Source organism: Rhineura floridana, chromosome 2 (assembly GCF_030035675.1).
Source record: "Rhineura floridana isolate rRhiFlo1 chromosome 2, rRhiFlo1.hap2, whole genome shotgun sequence".
Classification (NCBI taxonomy): domain Eukaryota; kingdom Metazoa; phylum Chordata; class Lepidosauria; order Squamata; family Rhineuridae; genus Rhineura; species Rhineura floridana.
Window position 1 is genome coordinate 167,476,480 of NC_084481.1, and position 22,592 is coordinate 167,499,071.

The 22,592-nt window shown below is 40.5% G+C and overlaps 2 protein-coding genes across 5 annotated transcripts in view; both read left to right on the forward strand.

Annotated features, from left to right (window-relative positions):
* Positions 1-5,021, forward strand: part of LOC133377368 (cytosolic phospholipase A2 epsilon-like) — a 72,746-nt gene extending 67,725 nt beyond the window's left edge. For all 3 annotated transcript variants that reach the window (XM_061611336.1, XM_061611337.1, XM_061611338.1), the window contains 2 exons: positions 219-396; positions 1,388-5,021. In XM_061611336.1, the coding sequence (XP_061467320.1) occupies positions 219-396; positions 1,388-1,599 (390 nt within the window). In that variant the 3' untranslated portion in view covers positions 1,600-5,021. The remainder of the gene's footprint in view (positions 1-218; positions 397-1,387) is intronic.
* A 5,137-nt stretch (positions 5,022-10,158) lies between these two features.
* EHD4 (EH domain containing 4) overlaps positions 10,159-22,592 on the forward strand; it is a 42,237-nt gene continuing 29,803 nt past the window's right edge. The window contains exon 1 of one of the 2 annotated variants that reach the window (XM_061611343.1): positions 10,159-10,797. In XM_061611343.1, the coding sequence (XP_061467327.1) occupies positions 10,349-10,797 (449 nt within the window). In that variant the 5' untranslated portion in view covers positions 10,159-10,348. The remainder of the gene's footprint in view (positions 10,798-22,592) is intronic. The other variant, XM_061611342.1, reaches the window with a different exon arrangement.

Consider the following 22,592-nt stretch of genomic DNA (forward strand, 5'->3'; position numbering starts at 1 on the left):
CTTAAAATGGCCTTCCGGTCATAGGCAAAGTGCAAACTCTGCAGTATTACTGGGATGTGCTGCTGGTAATCACAAGTGTTGGGGATGGAGAATCACAGATTCCAAAAAGCACAGAGTAAGAATTTGGTACAGGTGTGAATGCACTTCCAGCTTCTCTATATCAAATAAGGGTTCCACTAACATTTGTTTGGATTTTCCCCCCTCTTGCAATTATATAGCCTCTGAAAAAAGCCTCAGAGTATTTCTCGGAACAAGGAATCCCATTTCCTCAAATTATACCAAGTGAAGATGATTTAAAGGAATGCTACTTGGTGGGAGATCAAGAAGGGCCTGAAACTCCAATAGTGCTTCTTTTCCCCTTAGTTAATGACACATTCAGAGAGTACAAAGCACCTGGTAAGTCTTTATGAGCACTCTTTGCTTTTTATTTTAGTTCATTGTGACCGACTCTGTTCTTTGACTGACCAAATGGGACATCTAAAAGAGTTGGTTCAAAGGAAAACAGAACAGAAACTCAGGATTGTTGCACCAAGAATATTTGCAAATGAGTGAGAATAAACTCATTTGCAAAAGATGAGGAGAGAAAAAATGAAGAAACAGAGGAGATAACAGTATATGTGCTCAGGGGCAAGGTAGCTCAAGACATTGTACTTACTACCATAATCCAGCTCCCCACCACTTCCGTATTCTTTGCAACACTGCAGATGCTATCAGGCTCCGTGTTCCAAATTACATGTGGCTTCATGTGTTCCTCTAAAAATAATGCCACCTCAAGAATCTGAGTTCCTTCTGCTGTTGTACTGTCACACCTTGGGAAATGGAGGTGGCATGGGTCTTCTATTCCAGCACTTAAAGCATTGGTTTTTAAGCCAGCATGGTCAGCTAGATGAAGTATTGCACCGGAATCTAGAGAACCAGTTTTAATTAAATCCCATCACAGGCATACATTCCCAAAGTAGCTTTGGGCATACTGTCTCTCTACAGACAGGAAACTGAAATAAAGGGAAAAATAATCCCATACTGACAGGATGGCTTTCCAAAAGAACAAGCAAAAGACTGCAATGCATTTTGCTGTACAAATTACTGATTGCAATAATATGCCTAACTGTTTATGGACAGTTAGTCCATAAACCTTCCCTTTTTTCCTCACCAAGAAGTTGTCTTCATTTCATTCAAAGTGAGATCATATGCACATAGGCCTGCAAAATGAGTATTAACAATTAATGAATCTGATGAAGTGGACTCTAGTCTACAAAAGCTTAATACCAAAATAAATATGTTGGTCTTTACAGTACCACAAGACTCTCTGCTGTGTTTGCTGTAACAGACTATTGTGGCTATTCTCTGGAATAAAACTAGCTACTGATATTTTCTTTTTTCATCATAGGTGTGAAACGTAGTCCTGAGGAGATGAAAGATGGTGAGGTTGATCTTATCAGTACCTTTGGCCCTTATAATATAAATGCTTTGCGATATTCAGAAGAGGATTTTGATAAGCTAGTAAAAATGAGTCAGTATAACATCCAAAACAACAAGGATATGATTATCAAAGCTTTGTGTTTAGCTGTGGAACGAAAAAAGCAGCATAAGAATAACTAGTCATTTCATATCCATGGTGATCATATTTGAGCCTTACGGAAGAGAGCCTCAAAACTTTTACATATTGTTAATACTGTGGAGTAAGAGGCATTTCATTCCAGAAGGGAAAACAATAAGAATATTAAAAAAGTGTCCAACCTCTTCAGTGGAAAAATATGGGCTTTTAGAAAATAAATCTCTAATGAAAATAGAAGTACTCCTTTAATCAACATTGTTGGTCACTCTGCTTCAGTGCTTGAAAGACTGTTCTGTATCCATGTATTACTTTTTCTACTCAGAAGTACTCAGAACAGGGGCATGGCTTGTGGAGCTGCGTAATGGCTGTCTAATCTCCCTGCTCTGCTTCCCCCTGGAGTAAAACAACCCCAGAACGGCACTAAAGACACTAAATATTCCCATTGAAAACTCTGAAACCCCTCGGGGAATGATTCCGACCCCTCCTAGAAATAAAGGAGATTTAACGGACTATTTTAAGCCACTAGACACAGATGGCCCAAGTGTAGCTAAGAAGCCTGCGTTAGACAATATGGCTCCAGGCCAATCGAGAATGACTAAGATGAGGCCTCAAGAGGTAGGAGCTAATGCCCCACTTTCAAAAGAAGACTTGATAGCTCAATTAAAATTCTTTAAAACAGATGTGGAAGATAGCTGGAATGTTGCCCTGAAGCCTTTACAAGATAAAATTGAGGCATTTGGTGAGCGACTTGATAACATAGCAGCCTCAGCATCGGAGGCTTTAGATTTGGGCCTAACAAATGCAGAGGACATTTCAATTCTAAAGCGGGAAAATCAAATTATCAAAAATAAGCACATCGCTCAAACGTTTGTTTTAGAGGAATTAAAGGAGCGGAAGAACATTCTCCCTCATTGGCATCATTTATTATCACATGGTTGACTACCATCATCCCAGAATTTGAACTCGTTCCTTCGGATTTGGAACGTGCACACAGGGCAATAGCAGCCAAACCTTCGGGCAAAGCCCCCCCCAAGGGATATGCTTTGCAAGGTACATCAAAAAAGAAAAACTCATGCAAAAAGTATAAAAAATGAAGGAACTGTTTTATGACAATAAAGCAGTCATGATGTTAGAAGATCTATGCCCAGAAATTTTGCAGAGATGCAGGGACTTTCGACCGATAACAACTGCTCTTCAAAAAGCAAACATTAAATACCGCTGGGGCTTCCCATTCAGGCTGCTAGTAACACATAACAGCCAACTTCTTTCGGCATCTACATTGAGAGAAGCTTGGGGTTTGCTCACAGCATGTAACATAGAACAGCCGGATATCGCAGAATTGGAAGAAACAACAGGACAACAAGACTCCCTCACTGTTAGAGGAACGAGATGGGAAAAACAACACACAAGGGGAACGCAGCGTAAGCATGACACTCTGCAAGAGGAAACATCACATCCTCCACTTTTACAAAATCGCTGCTAAAGTCAACACTCTGTTCCTTATATGAATGACTTCTTGTATAAGGATGTCGCTTTCATCATAATTTCTACTTTCTCTTGAGGAGACAGAGATCACAGGAACAAGAGATTATAAAAAAAGAGATAACTATTTTCAGATATATATGCTTTAGTGCTAAGGAGTCAGACTGAGGGTTCATGGGGGGAATAACTTCTTATACCATGGACCTGAATCTAGTTTTATTGAATTATACTCCTGGAGGGAGCATGAGGGGAAATAAGAAGATATTGACAATATTTGTTTTGATCTTCTTGTGGTCATTGCCCAGTAATATAGTGCTTATAGCACCTTGGGCCAAAAAGCTTGAGCCAGTCGGCACAAGCGCTAGCCAGACTATAGTAATCTGGGCTAGCCTACTTTGGACCCTCCTTTGGAAGGGAAATTTGTTTAGTTAAGATTTTACTATTTTGAAGAAATGGCTATTAGCGAAGTTGGGGGGGAAAGGGCTAGGGGATGTTTGGGGGCAGGGGTGGGTACTTTGCTGCAGAGGGAAATATTTTTTCAGTCAATCAGTTGCATCATTTTAGATGTGGTTAAACTGCAGATAATCTTTGATGAAAGCCCAGTAAGATGAACAATACAAAAGTAGTGACCCTGAATGTTAAGGGTTTAGGAAATGTAATTAAAAGAAGGCACATACTTTCATATGTTAAGCAAATGCATCCTTCTGTTCTATTTCTACAAGAAATTCATAATCCCAAAAAATCAGAGACTCGATTAAAACATGCCTATTTTGGAAATCAATATTTAGCCAGAGGCACATCCAAAGCACGAGGTGTAGCAATAATTTTTACGTCTCATTTTCCTTTTAAAGTTAAAAAGATCGTAAGAGACCCTGAAGGTAGATTTATATTTGTAGCTGGGTTACTGGTCGCCTCATCTCAAAAAGGATATTATAGAGTTGGAAAAGGTTCAGAAGAGGGCAACCAGAATGATCAAGGGGATGGAGCGACTCCCTTATGAGGAAAGTTTGCAACATTTGGGGCTTTTTAGTTTAGAGAAAAGGTGGGTCAGAGGAGACATGATAGAAGTGTATAAAATTATGCATGGCACTGAGAAAGTGGATAGAGAAAAGTTCTTCTCCCTCTCTCATAATACTAGAACTCATGGACATTCAAAGAAGTTGAATGTTGGAAGATTCAGGACAGACAAAAGGAAGTGGCAGTGCTGAAGCTATTTGAAGGAGCAAACAAAGGTTTAATCTACAAAACTCTATTAGGCCATTTACTGATGGCCGCCAGAATTACTATAGCTACGCATAGGAAAGCATTACAAGGAGCTACAGTAGATAATTATTGGTATAGGAAAACATGGTATCTAGCTTTCATGGAATAATTAACGATCAAATTGAGAATATCCCAAGGTATCACCAAGAAAGACAATTTCTATGAAACTTGATATCCATTTATAGTCTATGTAAATAAAAAAGAACATGGTAGAGAACCTCCACCACATTACACTCGAATCTGGAATGCCTAACATTGTATGTGAGTTAATTTTGTCTTTTTTGTTTCAGTATTTATAAGTTGATAGACAATGATAGGTGCTTTAAAAACTCATATTGATATATATATGTGTCCTATATTTTAACTTTATCTTAAGAATTTTTGAATCTCTATTATATATGGGCTTTAAATTCAATATTCTGCAGCAAATGGGAGGGGGGAGTTTCAGGTTTGTTCTGGTTATATAATTTTTCTTTTTATGTCAAGCATCACTTGTGTTTGGAGGCTGTAATTAATGTGTAATTCTGTATAAAAAAAGTTCATAAAAAACAACAAAGAAAAAAAAAGTACTCAGAACAAATTATAGTAGAAATACAGTGAATACATTTTTGTTACTTGCATTGCCCTTCATGCTGTACTTATTTCATGCACAAAGAAATCAGATTTCACTTCTAAAAATCTCCCAGCAGAGTTGAGACACTTTGAGTATTGTTTCACGGTTTCTGTACAAATTATGTAAGAACAAGATTTTTGCATAAAAATTGTTTTGAAGAAATATAAATAGTGCTAAATGGTTTTTATTAAAATAAATTAAAAACCTAGTTCCTGTTACCTAAACAATGGTCAGTCTGGAAAAGTCCCCACATGCAGAAACAGGCTGCACACATACCGCTTTATTCAAGAATCTTCACCTGCTTAATCTGATTGGTCCTATGATCTGTTAGGGGAGAGAGAAAAATAATTGGAATCTGGATTGAGTCCCCTCTCCTGCCAATACACATGTGATCAAAACTGCCAAAGAATATAGCAGAAATCATTTGTTTTGATGTTGGAGGGGTGGGAATCTTTACACATCAGCATTTACACAACATGCTTTGTGTACAAAAGGATTGGGGCAAAAATTCCTGAGCTCTGGAAATAAATAAGATCTCCACATAAGAGTCTGTATCCACACACTCATCCCCACATACACATTACCCTTCCTTCACTGAGAAAACGAAAACAAATGAATGGTTTCTGTTCAGAACAACTAGCACTGGGTTTATGCAGAGATTCTACAGTCAGAATTTATAACATCGTCAAAAAGTTCTGTTTCATGACTTCAGGTAATCATTGCCTGCATATGCAAAAGCTACAAGCGAATTTCCTCACATTTTATTAATGCAAGCATAATCTTGCTGTCGGGCACGTATTAGTAGTTTTCATCAAGTACAAGTTTCAAAACAGAAAAGTAGAATTAATTCTGCAAGGGATGTTTCTTGCTAGTCTTCAGGAACAGACTGAAACATATTATTAGGTATATAACATCTGAAAGATAGTAAATTGTGTATGGGGAACACAGTTATATGGCTACCAGGAGGAACAATTCAATTAGTCAGCAGGGTATCAAAGGCAAGACGTAAAAAGGGGAAAGTTTTAAATGCACACAAAATGTCACAAGCACTACTCTTCAGCATTTGCCAGTCTGTACTGCTCTAGCAATGACAATGGATGGGTATGGAAATTTCACTATACTAGCAACAAACTGTTAGGGTTTGTGTTCTGGAATGTTACAGTTGCGCGCCACCCCACTCTCCAAGCAGTGAGAGATCTTCAGGGGTCCCTGTGCTTACTCAGGGTGTGGTTTCCTTGGAAGAAGGTCAGCAGAGTCTGTGGTGTCTTTATGAAACATGATTTATTTATTTACACACATTTCAGCCTGAGGTTAAGATGGAGGAGTTCAAAGCACCAGCAGTCCAATAGATCTTGCTTTTCCATCAGACTTACAGGAGGCACCCTAAAGCCATGGCGCAGGGAGCCAGCCTCTCTGTGTGTCTCCAGCTCCCAGCCTTTCCTCAGACTCAACTCAAAACCAAGCCCCTCTTAGGCCCCGGGGGGGGGCCCTCCTGAAGAGTTTCAATAACAGTAGGATCTCCCTGGCCCATTCGCCAGTTAATGGGCACTTGATAGACCCACCTGGCCACTCTATTAGATTAACAAAAGAGACTCATCTGACCAGCAGAACAGGTTTCTTGCGCCCAGGTGCAGGATTCCAAATCAGAGGCTGGAAGGGGGCTCATAGAAATTATCTATCTCAACCCCCAAAGCCATAACAATACAATTCCCCTTCCCTTGTGGGAAGATGTCTGGATCCTCTCAGCTAATAGAGCCAGAACATGGGAGTGGGCATAAAAATCCTTAGAGATCTAGTTTAGGGTAAATGCCATACAAATGTAGCACCCCAGTATCATCATAATATTAATATCTACATTTTTAGATTCAGTACCAAAGCAAGACACCTAATATTTCTATTTGCCAAAGAAATACATTCTAGTGTTATACAGAATAGATATAAGGAGCTGGAACTCAAAATGAATACAGATTCTGAGATAATCATCATAAACACTTGTGCAGCACATTCAGTTATTACGTGCACATGCATGATCTAGCTGTGATCCTTACAACAACCCTGTAAGGCAGGGATGGGGAGCCTGTGGCCTTCCAGATGTTGCTGGACTCTAGCTCCCAGCTATGGAACCGATAATCATGGATGATGGGAGTTGCAGTCCAACATCTGAAGGGCCACAGAATCCCCTGCTGTAATGTTGTCAGTATTATTATTTTTTGAAACATTTTATTTTTTATTTTATAGAAAAATGCATTCAACATATTGACCAAAAGGGAGAAAGGAATTAAAAAAAAAAGGGGGGGGGAGAGAAGTATCACAGCATAAACAAAGATTTTCCAGTCACTAGAAACCCACACTATGTAACAACAGTGTATCACATTCTCCCGTGCAGCATGATGTAGCAGATGTCCATCATATATCCCATCCCATCCTTCCATAAAAGTCCATGTGTTCATGGTGGTTGTCAGTTATGTTCCTTGTCAGATATGTATACAATAAAGCTTTGTCAAGTCTTATGAAATGCGTCATTTGTTTTGGGGTTCGCAAAGACCGAACTTGTCTACTTTTCCATTAATACAGTGTTTTATATTTGATTGTACCCGTATTCAGGAGTGCTTTTGGCCATCTCAAAATGGTCTACCAGCTGCATCCATTCCTGGAAGCAGCTGACTTGGCCACAGTGACACATGCATTGGTGACATCGAGGCTTGATTACTGTAACGCACTCTACGTGGGGCTGCCTTTGAAAACGATTCGGAAACTAGTTGGTCCAAAATGCAGCAGCCAAAATGTTAACTGGAGCACAGCGCAGGGAGCGTATCACCCATGCTTTATCGAGTCCACTGGCTCCCAATTTGTTTCCAAGCCCAATTCAGAGTGCTGGTTTTGACCTTTAAAGCCATAAATGGCCTTGGACCAATGTACTGAAGGGACCGCTTACATCCATATGTCCCTACCCTGGATTTAAGATCACTCTGGTCTCCTCTGCGTGCCTGGAAAGAAAGAAGTTAGATTGACAGGTATGAGGAAGAGAGCCTTTTCAATTGTGGCTCCCAGACTTTGGAATTCCCTGCCCTAAGAAGCCCGCTTTGCTCCCTCCCTGATGGTTTCCGGAAACTTGTAAAAACTATTTTGTTCCAGAAAGCCTTTGGTTGGGACTAAAAGGTCAGCCTGACACTGTTTTAAGTTTTTTTTATCTTTTATTTTTATCTTTTAAGTTCTTTTATTCTCATTCCCTCATATGTGTATGCACATATATAAATGTATGTATGTTTGTATGTGTGTATATTATGCATAATGCATTTTAATTGTATTTTATGCATTTCAATTTACTGTAATGTTTGTTTTTATTTTTATTTTTATTATTTTATTTTATTTTATATGTGTTAAATTTTATTGTAGCAGCCCTGAATGCCCTATTGTGGGGTAGAAGGGCGGGATAGAAATATTTTAAATAAATAAATATTCCCATATTGCAGACGCAGGGGGAAGGTTTGAGGCTGAGAGAGAGTTGCTTGCTTAAGGCCACCTAGTTACATTCATGGTAGAGGCAAGATTTATAATGGAGACTTCTTGATGTGTAGCTCAGTCTCTTAGCCACTATACTATACCAGCTCATGGCACTGAGTGGCTGCAGTTGGATATGTGACAAGTTGAAGACCTTCATGAAATTGACCCTTAAACCTGAACCTCCGAAGCAAGCACTATAAAGCTACACTTTTAGAAAATTACACTTTATGTAAAGCATCAACTGCTGATGTTTGGGCCTAGACGAACAGGAAGCTGTTCAGACAGCCAGTAGCCCATGTCGTATATAGTGGGGTGAGGAGATGCATTTACCTCTCCTTTCCCACAGGGGAAGGGCACTCTTTGGTGAGCATCCCCACACCCTAAATTCACTGAGCCTTCCAGGATATTTTAAGGAGCTTTTAGGGGTTCTACCCCTTTGCAGTCCTTGGAGGGATGATTAATTAGGCACATAGGAAGTCCTCTTCCCCCAATCCTAATTAATTTCTTTCTCCCAGAATTCTTTTTACTTCAAAGTGGTTAGTGCCCCTGAAAGCTGGTGCCATTTTGCATTAGGAGGAAGGATGAAAGCCTTATGGCACATATCCCCTAATCCTAATATCCTTTTTAAATGTATTGTTCACTTCTGTATTCCTTTCTTCATCCCAAAGGAGTCCAGGATGGCTAGCAACAACCATAAAATACGAACTCCATAAAACATATTTGAACTATCAGCAAAATCTATTATTAACAAGAAAAACATAATACAACAAAAGCAAACCTGTTAGGTTCTATCTAGTTATGTTCCAAAACCCTGGCTGAATAAATTACATTTTTAATTTGTGCCTGAATATTATCAATATGGGGGATAACCAAATTTCACCAGGGTGGGAGCTCCACAGATGGGCCAAGGTCCTGTCTCACATCACTGCCCCACACACCATGCCCATTAATAGCACAAGCAAAATTGCCCCTCCCTTGCATAGGCCAGAGGGAGTACTGAGGCATGCAAGCAGACAAAGTACAGCTCCTGCCACCTCCTCTCACTCACTTGCCTTCCCTTTGGGTGGCATGGGGGGGGGACTGGGCCTCGCCAGCCAAACTGTCTTCCCCTCACTCCACGTGGGGGGGGGGAGAGAGAAGGAGCCAGGGAGGAGCAAAGAGTCTGGAGAGAACAGGAGAGCAATGGCAGTCGCCCTTTGTAACCATTGCTTGCCCAATTCTCCTTGCTATGGTCTCACCAAAGAGAGGGCAAGCTGGCAAATGCTGCAGCTGCTCTTCCTGCAGCACCCAACTATGTCTTCCTTTCGCTGGTGGGCTCCCTCTCTGAAGACCCATCTACACTATAGCTTTAACATAGTAGCTACAAGTTTAAACAGCCATGGTGTCCCCCAAAGGATCTTGGGAAGTGTAGTTTGTTAGGGTGGTAAGAGTTGTTAGAAGACATCTATTCCGCTCACAGAGCTACCAACCATTCTCATAGTGGTTTGTCAGTCCCTCTTCCCAGAGACCTCTGGAAATTGTTGCTCTGTGAGGGGAACGGGTCTAGCAAGTAACAATTCTCAGCACCCTTCACAAACTACACTTCCCAGCTTTCTGAAGGGGGAGGGAAGCCATGACTGCTTAAAATGATATACTACTTTAAAAGTATAGTGCAGATGAGGCCTTGGTGGCACAGCATTAAGACCACTGGTCCACTCCTGACTGAGTCCCCAGTGTTCCGCTATGCGGAGGGAGAGCGCAGAAAGAGACTGCTCCGTAGGAGCAACTACTACCTCCTTTTCCTTGTTCGTCTTTTCTTTCCAGATCCCACAGGGAGGAACTGGGCTAACGGGGAAGGCTAGAACATGGACGGGGGCTTCCCAACTCTTATGTCCACTATACTGTAACATGAAACCGACCCGGCCCTCAAAAGCGGCTCTATTTGGTGACAGATGGAAAAATTACTCAGCGATGCTTGGAGCCTCCGCCCTGAGGCGTACCCGGCGACCGAGAAAGGCAGGCGCAGCGCCGAGCGAAGAAGGAAGGCAAGAAGGAAGGAAGGGCGGGGCTCGTCGTCTGCCGGCTTGGCCTTTCAGTGTGGGCAGCGGCGCGGCTGCGGAGGGGCCAGGAGCTGGTGTCCACCGCTACTACGAGCGACAGTCGGGATGTTCAGCTGGTTAGGAAAGCAAGGTGGGCGCCACCGGCCCGGAGATGGCGAGGACGTGGTGGAGACGGTGACCGAGGGCCTAAAGGAACTTTACGCGAAGAAGCTGCTGCCGCTGGAGGAACATTACCACTTCCATGAGTTCCACTCGCCCGCCTTGGAGGCCGCCGACTTCGACAACAAGCCTATGGTGCTTCTCGTGGGCCAATACAGCACGGGCAAGACCACCTTCATCAGGTAAGGTGCGCTCGCTGCCTCGGCCAAAGCAACGCCGCCGTCCTTCCCATAACAGGAAATGGCACGTCCCCTCAAACACACCTCTCCGTTCTGTCCCTTTAGCACCAGGCTACTCTCTCTCTCTCTCTCTCTCTCTCTCTCTCTCGAGCCCCAAACTACTGTTGCTACTACTTTAACTGTTTCTTCTTATTATCCTGTTGTTGTTGTTGTTGTTAGAAGTCTTAAGGCGATTCATATCAATGTCTCCTACTACCCACGCTGGTCTCCTGTATTTTTAACCACAGCCATAAATTAGCCTTTGCTTCATCTCTATTCTTGAAGGTGGAATATCTTCTTGTCGTCTTGTCTTGTTTTTAGAGGTGCAGGAGCTCTGTGTGCGTGTGCATTCCTATTTTGTTTCCCCCCTGCCTTACCCAAGTGACTAAAACCTGATTATCTCCTGGATCCTGCAGTTTTTTAATAAGTAACATATTCGAAGTTTATTAAATTATTGTTATTTTACATGTATACTCCTCTCACCCCCAAGGAGCTTAAGATGGCATACTTTGTGCTCCCCCTTTCATTTTATCCTCACAGCAACCCTATTAATAGGTTAGGCTGAAAAATGATGACTGTCCCAAAGGTCACTCAGTAATCTTCCAGGCCAAGCGGGGACTTGAACCTGGTCCTAGTCTAAGGACTGCACAGGGCCGGCACCACAGGGCAGCCAGGTCGGGCCCTGGCCTAGGGTTCCTAAAGGGCCCCTCTAGCACTCCCGTTCTGTGATCCATGGCAGGGTCTGCTCCCAACCACAGAGAGGGGGCTCCCAGGCACACACCCCCAATACAGTCAGTGTGGGCTTCAATAAGCCAGCATGCAAGCACCACCTACTTCTCCCATTCCTGTGAATATGTGCGCTGTGCGCGCATGCCTGCTGTCAACCAAGATGGCGACGGGGGCTTCCCTAAGGGGCTAATGCCCCTGCCACCATCTTGATTGATGGTAGGCATGCGTGCACAGCGCACACATCATTCACAGGGACAGGAGAAGTAGGTGGGATGCATAGGTGGGTTTATTAGCCCTGTGCCAGCCCTGCCACTACAGCATTGTATCCTGCGGTGTCCCAAAGGTGATTAATAACTTTGGTTGTATGGTTTGTTTGCTGGTAGTTCACTTGAATATTGTTGTCCTTCCCCTTCATAAAAGGGGGGAGAAAGCGAAAGCCCAGTGAATTGTATTTGCACTTATACTGCCATATTTTAGATATTTTTAGACATGTTTTATTTTATTTTAATTGAATTGTTTTACCACTTTGGTGGTTGCCACTTTGGGCCCCTGTGGGAAGAAGGGTGGGATGGAAATTTAATAAATAATAATAGTATGCCTGGGTCAGTCATGATTTGAGCTGTATGTGGTGACACATGTGTGCAATCCTGAGGCCCTATGCCCCACTGCATGTATGCTGTTAACTGTGAGGGCAAGTATTTGAACCTCAACGTCATAGGATGTTGAGGTTTGGTGACTTTTCAGTGAAGTGTATTTGTAGAGAAGAGTAAAATATTGTGATGATCTGTCTGCTTGGCTCAGACACATAGCTGGCAGTCCTCTCCCATCAACACAGTCCTATTGGGAATGTGTTGAGAAATGTGTTTGTGCATGGATGTCCTACTCCTTTTTTGGGCAGTGTGTTAGACTAGATAAGCCTATTCTGTTGTCAAGGGTTTGTTGGGTAGTTACTATATCTTTTCTGCCTGGGTGAATGGCTCAAGGCAGCCCACTAATATTGTTAATGCTTTGTCATCTTAATATCATTCATCTTTCCAAATAACCTGTAAGCTAAATCTTTTAATGTTACCATTTTGAAGACTGAGAACTAGAGGGTTGAGAAGGCATATCTGGACTCTTCTAGTTTTCATTACTGAACAGTGGCAGCATTTAATCCAACATGTGCTGTGTCTTCTCAAACACTTAATCGAATCCGTGCCTTTTTCTGTTTGTTGTCTTAATATTACTCTTTAAAGGCTCTGTACCTTGACCTTGATGCAATTTGCATAGTGGGGCTGTCCCTTTTGTCTTGCCTTTTTTGTAATGAGATGTAAAGTTTCTAGAACCAAACTAGTCCTCATAACTCACTGATGCTTGTATGGCATATTCCACAACCACTGATGCTGTATAATCTCTAATTTTTCTATACATCTATATTATTGCTCTCCTTTACTGTGATAAACATTTGCTGTACACGTTCCCTCAAAAATATACTTAGATCATTGGATCATACAGGGGTGGGAAACCATTTTCAACCAATGGGCCACATTCCCTTCTGTGCAGCCTTCTGGGAGTTGCATGCCAGCGGCAAAAGTGGGCAGAAAAATGTATGTGAATTTTACCATTGTACAGTATGCTACTCTCCACACAACTTATACCTCTCTCTGTCCTTCATCCAGACAAGCAAGAAACATTGTCAAGAGTTTATTTATTTATTTATTTCATTCGATGTATATCCCGCCCTTTCTCCCAGTAGGAGCCCAGGGCGGCAAATAAAAGCACTAAAACACTTTAACACATCATAAAAACAGACTTTAAAATATATTAAAACAAAACAACCAATAAAAGCATATTAAAACAAAATATCTTTAAGAACATTTTTAAAAGCTTTAAAAACATCTATTTTTTTTAAAGGTTTAAAAACATATTAAAAACAATTGCAACACAGATGCAGAGTTCAAGGGCACATTCCAACCAGGCAAAAATACACAAAGAGAGTGCAAAGGAGGGCCAGCAACAGGTGTGGCTTGGGGAGAATCTTGGGGGCCAAAGAGAGGCCTGGAGGGCCACATTTGACCACCAGGTCATTAGAGTGTACCCTTTCCAGCACTTTGCCTTTCTGACAACTCATTGTCCATTTATCCCGAGCTTTAATATCTGCCTTCTCAAAGTCAGCGTTACACCCAGTAGGTAAATATCCAGCAAGTTTTATGTATGCCTTCAAGATTAACAGCTGCAGACATCTACCACAGTAGAAGCGGTGTTAGTCTGTTGCAACAATAACAACTGAGTCTTGTGGCACTTTTAAAGTCTTAACAAATGAAGTGGATTTTAGTCATGCCATAAAAAAAATGTAGCCTTTAAGATACCACAAGATTTTTAAACGTTGCTTATAAATATTTAAGGACAATTAGATGTGGAGATGTTGCAGGAGAGTGAAGCGGTTTGACTGTAAGGAGAACAATGACCTTGAGATTGAGATTGATTGTGCTATCCAGGTTGTAGTTTCTGTTGTGAAGGATACAATGCAGAATTGTAGAAGGAGTTGCAATACTTATGGCTGAAGTTGCATAACACAGGATTTTTCACAAAACTTTGTGCTTTAAAAAGCTGTCAAAACCAACATCTTAGTTGAATTTCTATATATTCCAGAGCTGTACACTGCAACTGTAGTACATGTAATAGCTTTTCTGACTTCAGACCACAAAGGGTATTCTGCCCCTGTACTTTTATGTTATGTTCTCTTCTTCCACTATTTGCCCAAGTGTTTTCAAAATGAATATAAAATTTTGTTTAGGCTTTAAGTCCAAAGTCTAACAACTATTTTTTTATATTCACCTTGAACAGAACTGAAACTCACACAGAACAAATTATTTTATTTCAGTAACGTTCCCCTTCTTTGTTTTTTAAGTTTGCTTTTAGAGGAAAAACACAACTTAACAATTTGTATATGCTATACATTATGTTTTGTATCCATTATACTATGTTATATTGCAGTCTTAGTTCATTTATCAAAATATTGATCAGACTTGTAACTTGCCTAAAAATGTTCACTTTAAAAGGTAACTGTAGACCTTGATTTAATAAAATTTTGACCAACTACTTCCAATACCAATTTCCATGAAAATCATTTTTAAACGCCTTAGATTTCTAATTTTTCTTACCAGGCTGGTAGAAGTTTCTTTCATTTTTTATTTTTAACAAATCCTCATTTCATCATACAAAAGCACAGTACATTTTTTCTTTATTGTTAATTATTATTATAGGAAATAGACTGCCTTCAAGTCGATCCTGACTTATGGCAACCCTATGAATAGGGTTTTCATGGTAAGCGGTATTCAGAGGTGGTTTACCATTGCCTTCCTCTGAGGCTGAGAGGCAGTGACTGCCCCAAGGTCACCCAGTAAGCTTCATGGCTGTGTGGGGATTCAAACCCTGGTCTCTAACCACTATGGCACACTGGCTCTCTAATTATTATTAAGTGATACTATTAATTTTTGTTCAGCTATCCAATACAACAAAACATGAATTTTAATATCTGGAAAATCTAGACATTCTGCTGTAAAAAAGGTAAAGGTGTCCCCGCACTTGTAGTGCGAGTCGTTTCCGACTCTTAAGGTGACGTCTTGTGACGTTTACTAGCCAGACCATATATATAGGGTGGGATTGCCAGTTCCTCCCCCGGCCTTTCTTTACCCCCCAGCATATGCCAGGTACTCATTTTAATGACCACGGATGGATGGAAGGCTGAGTGGACCTCGACCCCTTTTACCGGAGATTCGACTTCCTCCTTCAATTGGAATCGAACTCCGTCCGTGAGCAGAGCTTCAGCTGTGTTACCGCTGCTTACCACTCTGCACCACGGAGGGTCTTTCTTCTAAAAATACTGGACTACTAATTGTTCTGACAGTATGCTCTGTTTTGCAAATCATGATAATTTTTTATGGTCAGTTGGAGGTTGGGGAATAATACAAAGAGCATGCAGCTCCTGTTGTTTTTGAAAATATCTTACTCAGAAGCAGCAAACTCTTCAGTAGCCAAGTAGAAACCTGGAAAAATAAAATTCTGTTAACCTGGCACCTGAAGGTCATCAAAGTTGGCACCAAGTCAACTAAGAATGAACATCTGAGGCACTACCACCAAAAAGACCATATCTCTTGTAGCCAACCCCCTCTTTTCTTCCTGCCACATGATTGGTGGAGAAAGGTTAGTGTGTGAAGCAGACAGTATAGGGGGTGAGCTGACTGAGGCTGCACTTCTGCCAGTAACCATCATAAAGATGTAAAATTTCCAGAATTTTTAAGCCATAGGAAAAAATGGGGTTGCCTTAGGGAAAAAATGGAAATTTGGGGGGAAATAGAAAAATATGCAATACATCTTTTTAGCAGCCTTTACAGATCAAAAGTCACTTTGTTTCTTAAGAAACTTAAAATGTATTATGTATAACTTGGTTTGGCATTAAATTATCATGTTTGGTATATTACAAGAAAGTTTATTCAGGCAACAATTACAAATTAAATTTACTTTTTAATTTTTGTGTTACAAATGGAGCTGCAAGCTGCTGAACCGTAAGGAACCTTGAGTCTCTTTCATTTTGCAAAATTTATGAGGAGTTGGCAAAAAATAAAAAAGGAGAAACCATCAACATTATAGCAAAGGAAAAGAAAAGTATTATGTATTAAAATTATTATATCTCCTCCAGTCCTCCCAAGTGCTTCTAAGGTAAAGATAGTTTCTACCCCGGTAACACTGCCTGAAGTGCTCATGAGAAAGGAGAATCTCCCTTGTTTGCTCTGTACTGCCCATCAGAACAATTACTAGAGTGGTCTTACCTCATCCTAGAAGCCCATCAGTACAAGTGAAATATTTTCATATTGCTGAAGAAGTATACTTCAGATTGGTGGTTTTCAAATGTCTTACCTTCTGGAAAACCATTCCATATTGTCTGATTGGCTGCAGAACCTCTGTCTGCCATGGAACCCTTGTTGTGCATAGTTTTGAATTATGGATGAGAGGAAGGCTGGTTGGCAGCCTCTCTGGAGTGTAATGAATATGAACGATATTTCTTATAGATTAAAAGAGTTAGCCCAAGTAATTATTTAACAATTAGAATAAACAAAAGCACAAATGAAACTGGCCCCAAGGCACTCTTCATTATGTGGTGGTTGTGTCAGCTGTTTGTAACTAGTCATACAAAGTTCATTTCTTTGGTTCTGTTGCCCAAGTTCACTCTTTGGCCACATTCAAACAATCATATCTTGCCTTAATGAGACAAGATATGAACAGGGCCACTATCAGCTTGTGGTGTCCTTGGGCAGGCTGGCAGGGCCCTGGCATCATGGCAAGACCTGCTGCTGATGCCTGCCTTGAGCTCACCTTTAAACATGTTTTCCAGCCCAGCACTCTGCAGTGGATCTAGCAACCAATTTAATATACCATTGTGACCCAGAACAATTTGTTGCTTCTAAGGCAAAAGTAGTAGTTTTTAGCCTGGTAACGTTGGGCAGAGTGCTTATGAGAGAGGAGAGGGACATTAAAATGGTAGCTAGACCCAGACACCTGGTGCTACTTGCAGTGGTGCTGCTTCTGTTGACAGCTGAGGCCCCCTCCCCATCATTGCTGCCAGATAAGCCCATCAGCAGAGGAGGAGTTCGACCAGGGCAGTGGTTCCCAAATTCTTTTTCCCACAGACCATTTGGCAGGCACTTTAATTATTTTTCTACCTGTTGTGACAATTGTAATGTGATCTGCTGGATGATTTTTAATTGTATTCTTATTGCTTCTTTTATTTCTTATACATATTTTTAGTATTGCTACTTGAATTCCATAGAATTCAAATTGTAATACAATAAAATGCAATATATTATATAAGAAATAAAGGAAGCAATAAGAATACAGTTAAAAATCAATATCGATGCTTAATGTGATGGATGTGCCATTTCCCACCTTCAACCACAAATCTGCAGACATGCTGTGGACCACCTGAATGAAGCTCGTAGACCACAGTTTGGGAACTCTTACACTAGAGAGGATTTTTCCCAGGGCTCCTCCATGTCTGGAGGTGGTCCTCAGTATGAACAAGCCTTTTGTCCATGCACAGTACCCCTTTATTCCAACTTTTGCTGTGTGAGCAAATAAACCCAAAAGTCTTTGATTAATCATAACGTTACATTTTGTCCTAAAAACTAGAAAGCTAAAGTTGCCAGCTTTGGAATAAGACAAAATATTAAACTTTGGTATGGAAGTGGTTTACTGTTCTGGCTTACTGTGCAGTTGGTAACCACAGTTTCCTGTTTAAGACAAAATGGGAAACCAAGATTAGTTAAGAGGCATCTTGGTTTAATCAAGGCTCATACAAAAGGACTGAGCACACTAGCTACCTACAGCAAAACATTTCCATTAGCCACACCTGGAGGGGCGACAGGTTGATCTGTCAATCAGTTGTGAAATCTGTGTGAAGCGGGGGGGGGATTTAATGCACTAAAGCTGCTTCCACCAGGTTTTACAGTAAAAAGGGGCAGGATTTGTTTAGCGTCATATGCTCCCGGTTTCACAAAAGAGAGGTGGAGACACACTGGAACCCAGCAGAACAGTGAGTGTCTATCTTAAGTTAGCAGAAGAAAGGCTGGTCCAGATCTCTGCTTATTGGCAAGATATCACAGCAGTTGGCTTTCTTTTTTCTTCTTCTGGATCTCTTTATAGCCTCTTCAGCTTCTCCTTCCCATCCTAATTGTCACCAACTTACTTTGTCTCCCTTTACTTTTTTAGAGAATTCTACATGCCTTCCTTTACTTGCCCTAACCTCAGAGGAATAGGCATTCTATAGTAGATAAAGGTGCAGCACTGACTGGGCTTAATTGGCCCTCGTTGTTGCCCTGTCTGAACTAAGAATTCAGCCTGGAATACCTAGAGATGTGAAGGCATGGGAAAACATGGAAGGAGGGGGGCATTTTTCCCTGTGTTTTTTTCTTCAAAAAATTGAAAAGGTTTAAGGCTACAACAAGGGTATAGAAGCTTGTTTCAATCCAGGCAAACCTTTATTTTTCAAAGTCCACAATGAATGATGATAAATATGAAGAAGCAGAAACAGGTAGTGACAGCTCAGAAAATGAAACTGATTAAATGTTGTGTAGTATTCATTGAGTCTTGGTTGCCCAACCCCTCTTTTTCTTAGCTCTTTCTATAGAAATAAGTGCTTTATGTTTGCTTGACACTGTGGAGGACTGGAGAAGACACAATAATTTTAAGAATACATAATAATTTTCTTTTTTTACTTTAATGTTGATGGCTTCTCCCGTTTTTATTGTTTTTTGCCGGCCTCTCATAAATTTTGCAAAATGAAAAAACCAAGGTTTCTTACAGTTCAGGAGCTAGTAGCTCAATTTGTAACCAAAAAATTTTAAAAAGTAAATTCAATTTGTCATTATTGTCTTAATAACATTTTCTTTTAATATATTAAACATGATAATTTAATGGTAAATCAAGTTTTACATAATACATCTTACATATCCAAAATAACAAAGTGACTTTCAACCTGTAAAGAGCATTTAAAAAAGCATTACATATTTTCTTCTATTTTTCCTAAAACTTAGTTTTTCTGGGGTGAAAAACCATCCCTACCCCCAATGGCTTCAAAATGTCTGGGAATTTTAGACTTCTAGAAACAAGCCATCCCTCTCCTCTGGCTGTGCAAGTGCAGGAAAGCTTGTCTGGCATTATAGATTTTTCTTACTGAGGAATCCTTGATGCCCTTACCCAAGGATTCCCTGAAACACAGTTTGAAAAGGACTTTAGATTATCATAGCAAGGACTTTTGGCACTGCTCTGATTTGAAACATAATTGAACTTAGCTCCAGGTGCTGTTTTCACTATTGTTTTTGGTGAAAAACTGACTCCATTGAGTGGGTAGACGATAGGAAAAATAAAGTGACAGCAGACGACGAAGAATCAATCTTTGAATATCCTCAGGAAGTCTGTTGTGTGAACTACACTACGTTTTGCAGACTATCTTAAAATAGCCTTCCTGTATATCACTCTATTCCTTTGAACTTTTACTCCTTTGGTAGCCATTGGCCTCATAAATTCTTGCTTTTCCTGTGTTGAAGTAGTAGAGTGGAGAAAACAATTCACTTTTGTCTACTTAACTGTAATCTGCCTATATTTCTTTAGATAAGCAATTTGTAAGTTGAGAATGAAGATGGTAAAATATATATGCCTACTTGTTAAGGCACTGGTTATGCAAACTTCTGACCTTGAATGGAAAAATGGAAATGGACTGCCTTCAAGTTGATCCCGATTTATGGCGACTCTGTGAATAGGGATTTCATGGTAAGCGGTATTCAGAGGGGGTTACCATTGCCTCCCTCTGAGGCTAGTCCTCCCCAGCTGGCTAGGGCCAGCTCAGCTTGCCACAGCTACGCAAACCAGCCCCTTTCCTGTCCACAACTGCCAGCTGGGGGGCAACTGGGCTCCTTGGGACTATGCAGCTTGCCCATGGCTGCACAGGTGGCAGGGCACATAACCCCTGAGCCACTCACTGTGGGGATGATCTTTAGCTGGCCCTTTACACCCAGGAAACATGAGCGGGTATTTGAACTCACAGACTCTGGACTCCCAGCCAGGCTCTCCTCCCCACTGTGCTATACCAGCTGCTGACCTTGAATGACTTAGTACAAATTAGTAACAGTACAATCCTAAGTATGTTTATCTGGAAGTAAGTCCTGCTAAGTTAAATTGTTAAACATTATTAAATGTGTTTAGGATTGCAACCTGAAATGCTGTTTTTTGCAGCACAAAGGTGACCTGAGACCAATAGTAGACTCTTTCTGGAAGGGAAAATGAGCAAAAATGTAAAGAAGAAGAAGAGGAAACAGGGCATCTTGAAAGGCAACAATCTTCAAGCTTGCAATTATGCACCCATTTATATGTGATCAAATTTCATTAAAGTCAAAAGATGGAAGGAAGCATAAAAATTGTCCTCCTGGATCAGACCAAGGGTCTATCTTGTCTAACATTCTGTCTCCAACAGTGGCTGCATGTCTTGGGAGACTCACAGGTAGCACATAATAGTATTGTTCACTGAACATGCTGAAGACATGTAAAAGTAATCTGTATACATGCACATTTATTATTATTATTATTATTTATTAAATTTATATACCGCCCGACTAGCAATAGCTCTCTCATATTTGTGGGAATGGCTGTAAACATAGTGAACCTAAAAGTCCACATGTCGATTGAACTCCTAAAAATGTGGAGCAACAGATTGGATGTGCTTCTCCTAATGCCATGTTATCCTCGCAACAAAACTGCGAGATAGGTTAGGCTAAGAGACAGAGACTGGCCCAGGGTCACCCAGTGAGCTTCATGGCTGAGTGAAGATGGCTGGTCTCCCAGGTCCTAACCACTACACTAACCTGGCTCTAGCCCCTCAATTATTTTAGTTGCCTTCTTCTGTATCTTCTCCAGGTCTTTTAGAAATGGGTTAACCAGAATTGTCCATGGTGCTTTAAATATGGGTGCACGCTAGATTTCTTTTACATACCATAATACTTGTCATTTAATGTTAATTCCCTTTCCTAATAAATGAATTTGGCTTGCTTACTTACTGCTGTAGCACACTAAGGCAGATTGTTAGTGAATTATCTGTTAGCACAGATGGCACATGTAGCTCATTGCAGTATGGTTGCCTAAATGTACATGTGGTATGGAGTAGAATATTTTTTAGAAACAACAACGTTAATGGAGCACAATTACAGGAGAGCTGAAGCTTTTCTTTTACTGAAAGTGTGCAACAGCAATACAGAATTTCTGTCACACCACATGTCTTCATTTGTGCCTTTATTTTCTCATTATGTGCAGCAGGAAGTAGATGCACCAATAATATCCTGCAAGGTAATTGTTTATGGTTTGGGTAGGTAGAAAATGATTGTTGCATGGTTTATTTGAGGGTAGATTGAAAATGATGCTGCTTGACATGCTAAATAGAATTGAATTAGTTTAGCTTTTATTATAGCTATTTTATGTTCACCGCCCAGAGAGCTATTGCTAGTCGGGCGGTATATAAATTTAATAAATAATAATAATAATAATAATAATAGCTGTCAAAGACAAACATTATATTTATATTACTAAAATAAGTGGATTGTATCCTTCAGGGCAAGAGTGGGATGTAATTGAATACAACCCTTAGTGATTTGTGTGTACACAAATTCTCTTCAGGGTTGGCAACCTAAGCAATTCACTGGCCAGATATTGCCACTTGACTGCCTGTTAAATATTCCATAAAGCCAAAAATGCTCCTATGCATGTAGCAGCTTACCTTTAAACATTTCACGATGGTGTTGTTTATTAGCAAAGGCAGGAAGAAGAGTTGTTTACCCCTACCTCGGCAGCACTTGGGATCAGATATAGCAACATAGCAAACAATATTTTCACTTCTAAAATGGTTTGTCAAAACTTAGTATAATTTAAGATTGGAAAAGAACCTAAGATATTAAGGCTGCAATCCAATACATGTCTACTCAGAAGTCAGCACCATTGGGTTCAGTGAGACTTACTCCCAGGTAAGTGTGTATTGGATTGCAGCCTATGAGTTGGCCTGGTATTCACATGAACAAGGAGAAAGAAATACTGATGATGAACTGACTGAGATGAAAATGAAAAAGTAGTTGAAGATGATAATGCTAGACGAATTGATCTGCAACTTACTTAGCACAATTTCCAGGATAAAATCCAAGAGAAGCTCAGTAAATTATTTACATTTATAGAATCCTTGCACAGCATTGGTATAAGTTAAAATAATTAATTGCAATTTTAAAAAATACCATTAGGTTAAATCCAATTAAGTCATTGTGCAAACAGAGCTGCTTCTGCCTCTGCAACAGATTTTCCCCCTCCATGCCCCAACAAATCTGTTCCAGAGAATTGGGGAAGGGGTTGCAGGGTACAAAGAGAGAGAGAGAAAGTTCTACTGCACAAACAGAAGTTGTTCTGCTCATGCAATAACATAACTGGATACAACCCATTGTTTCATAATAATAGTAACTTAA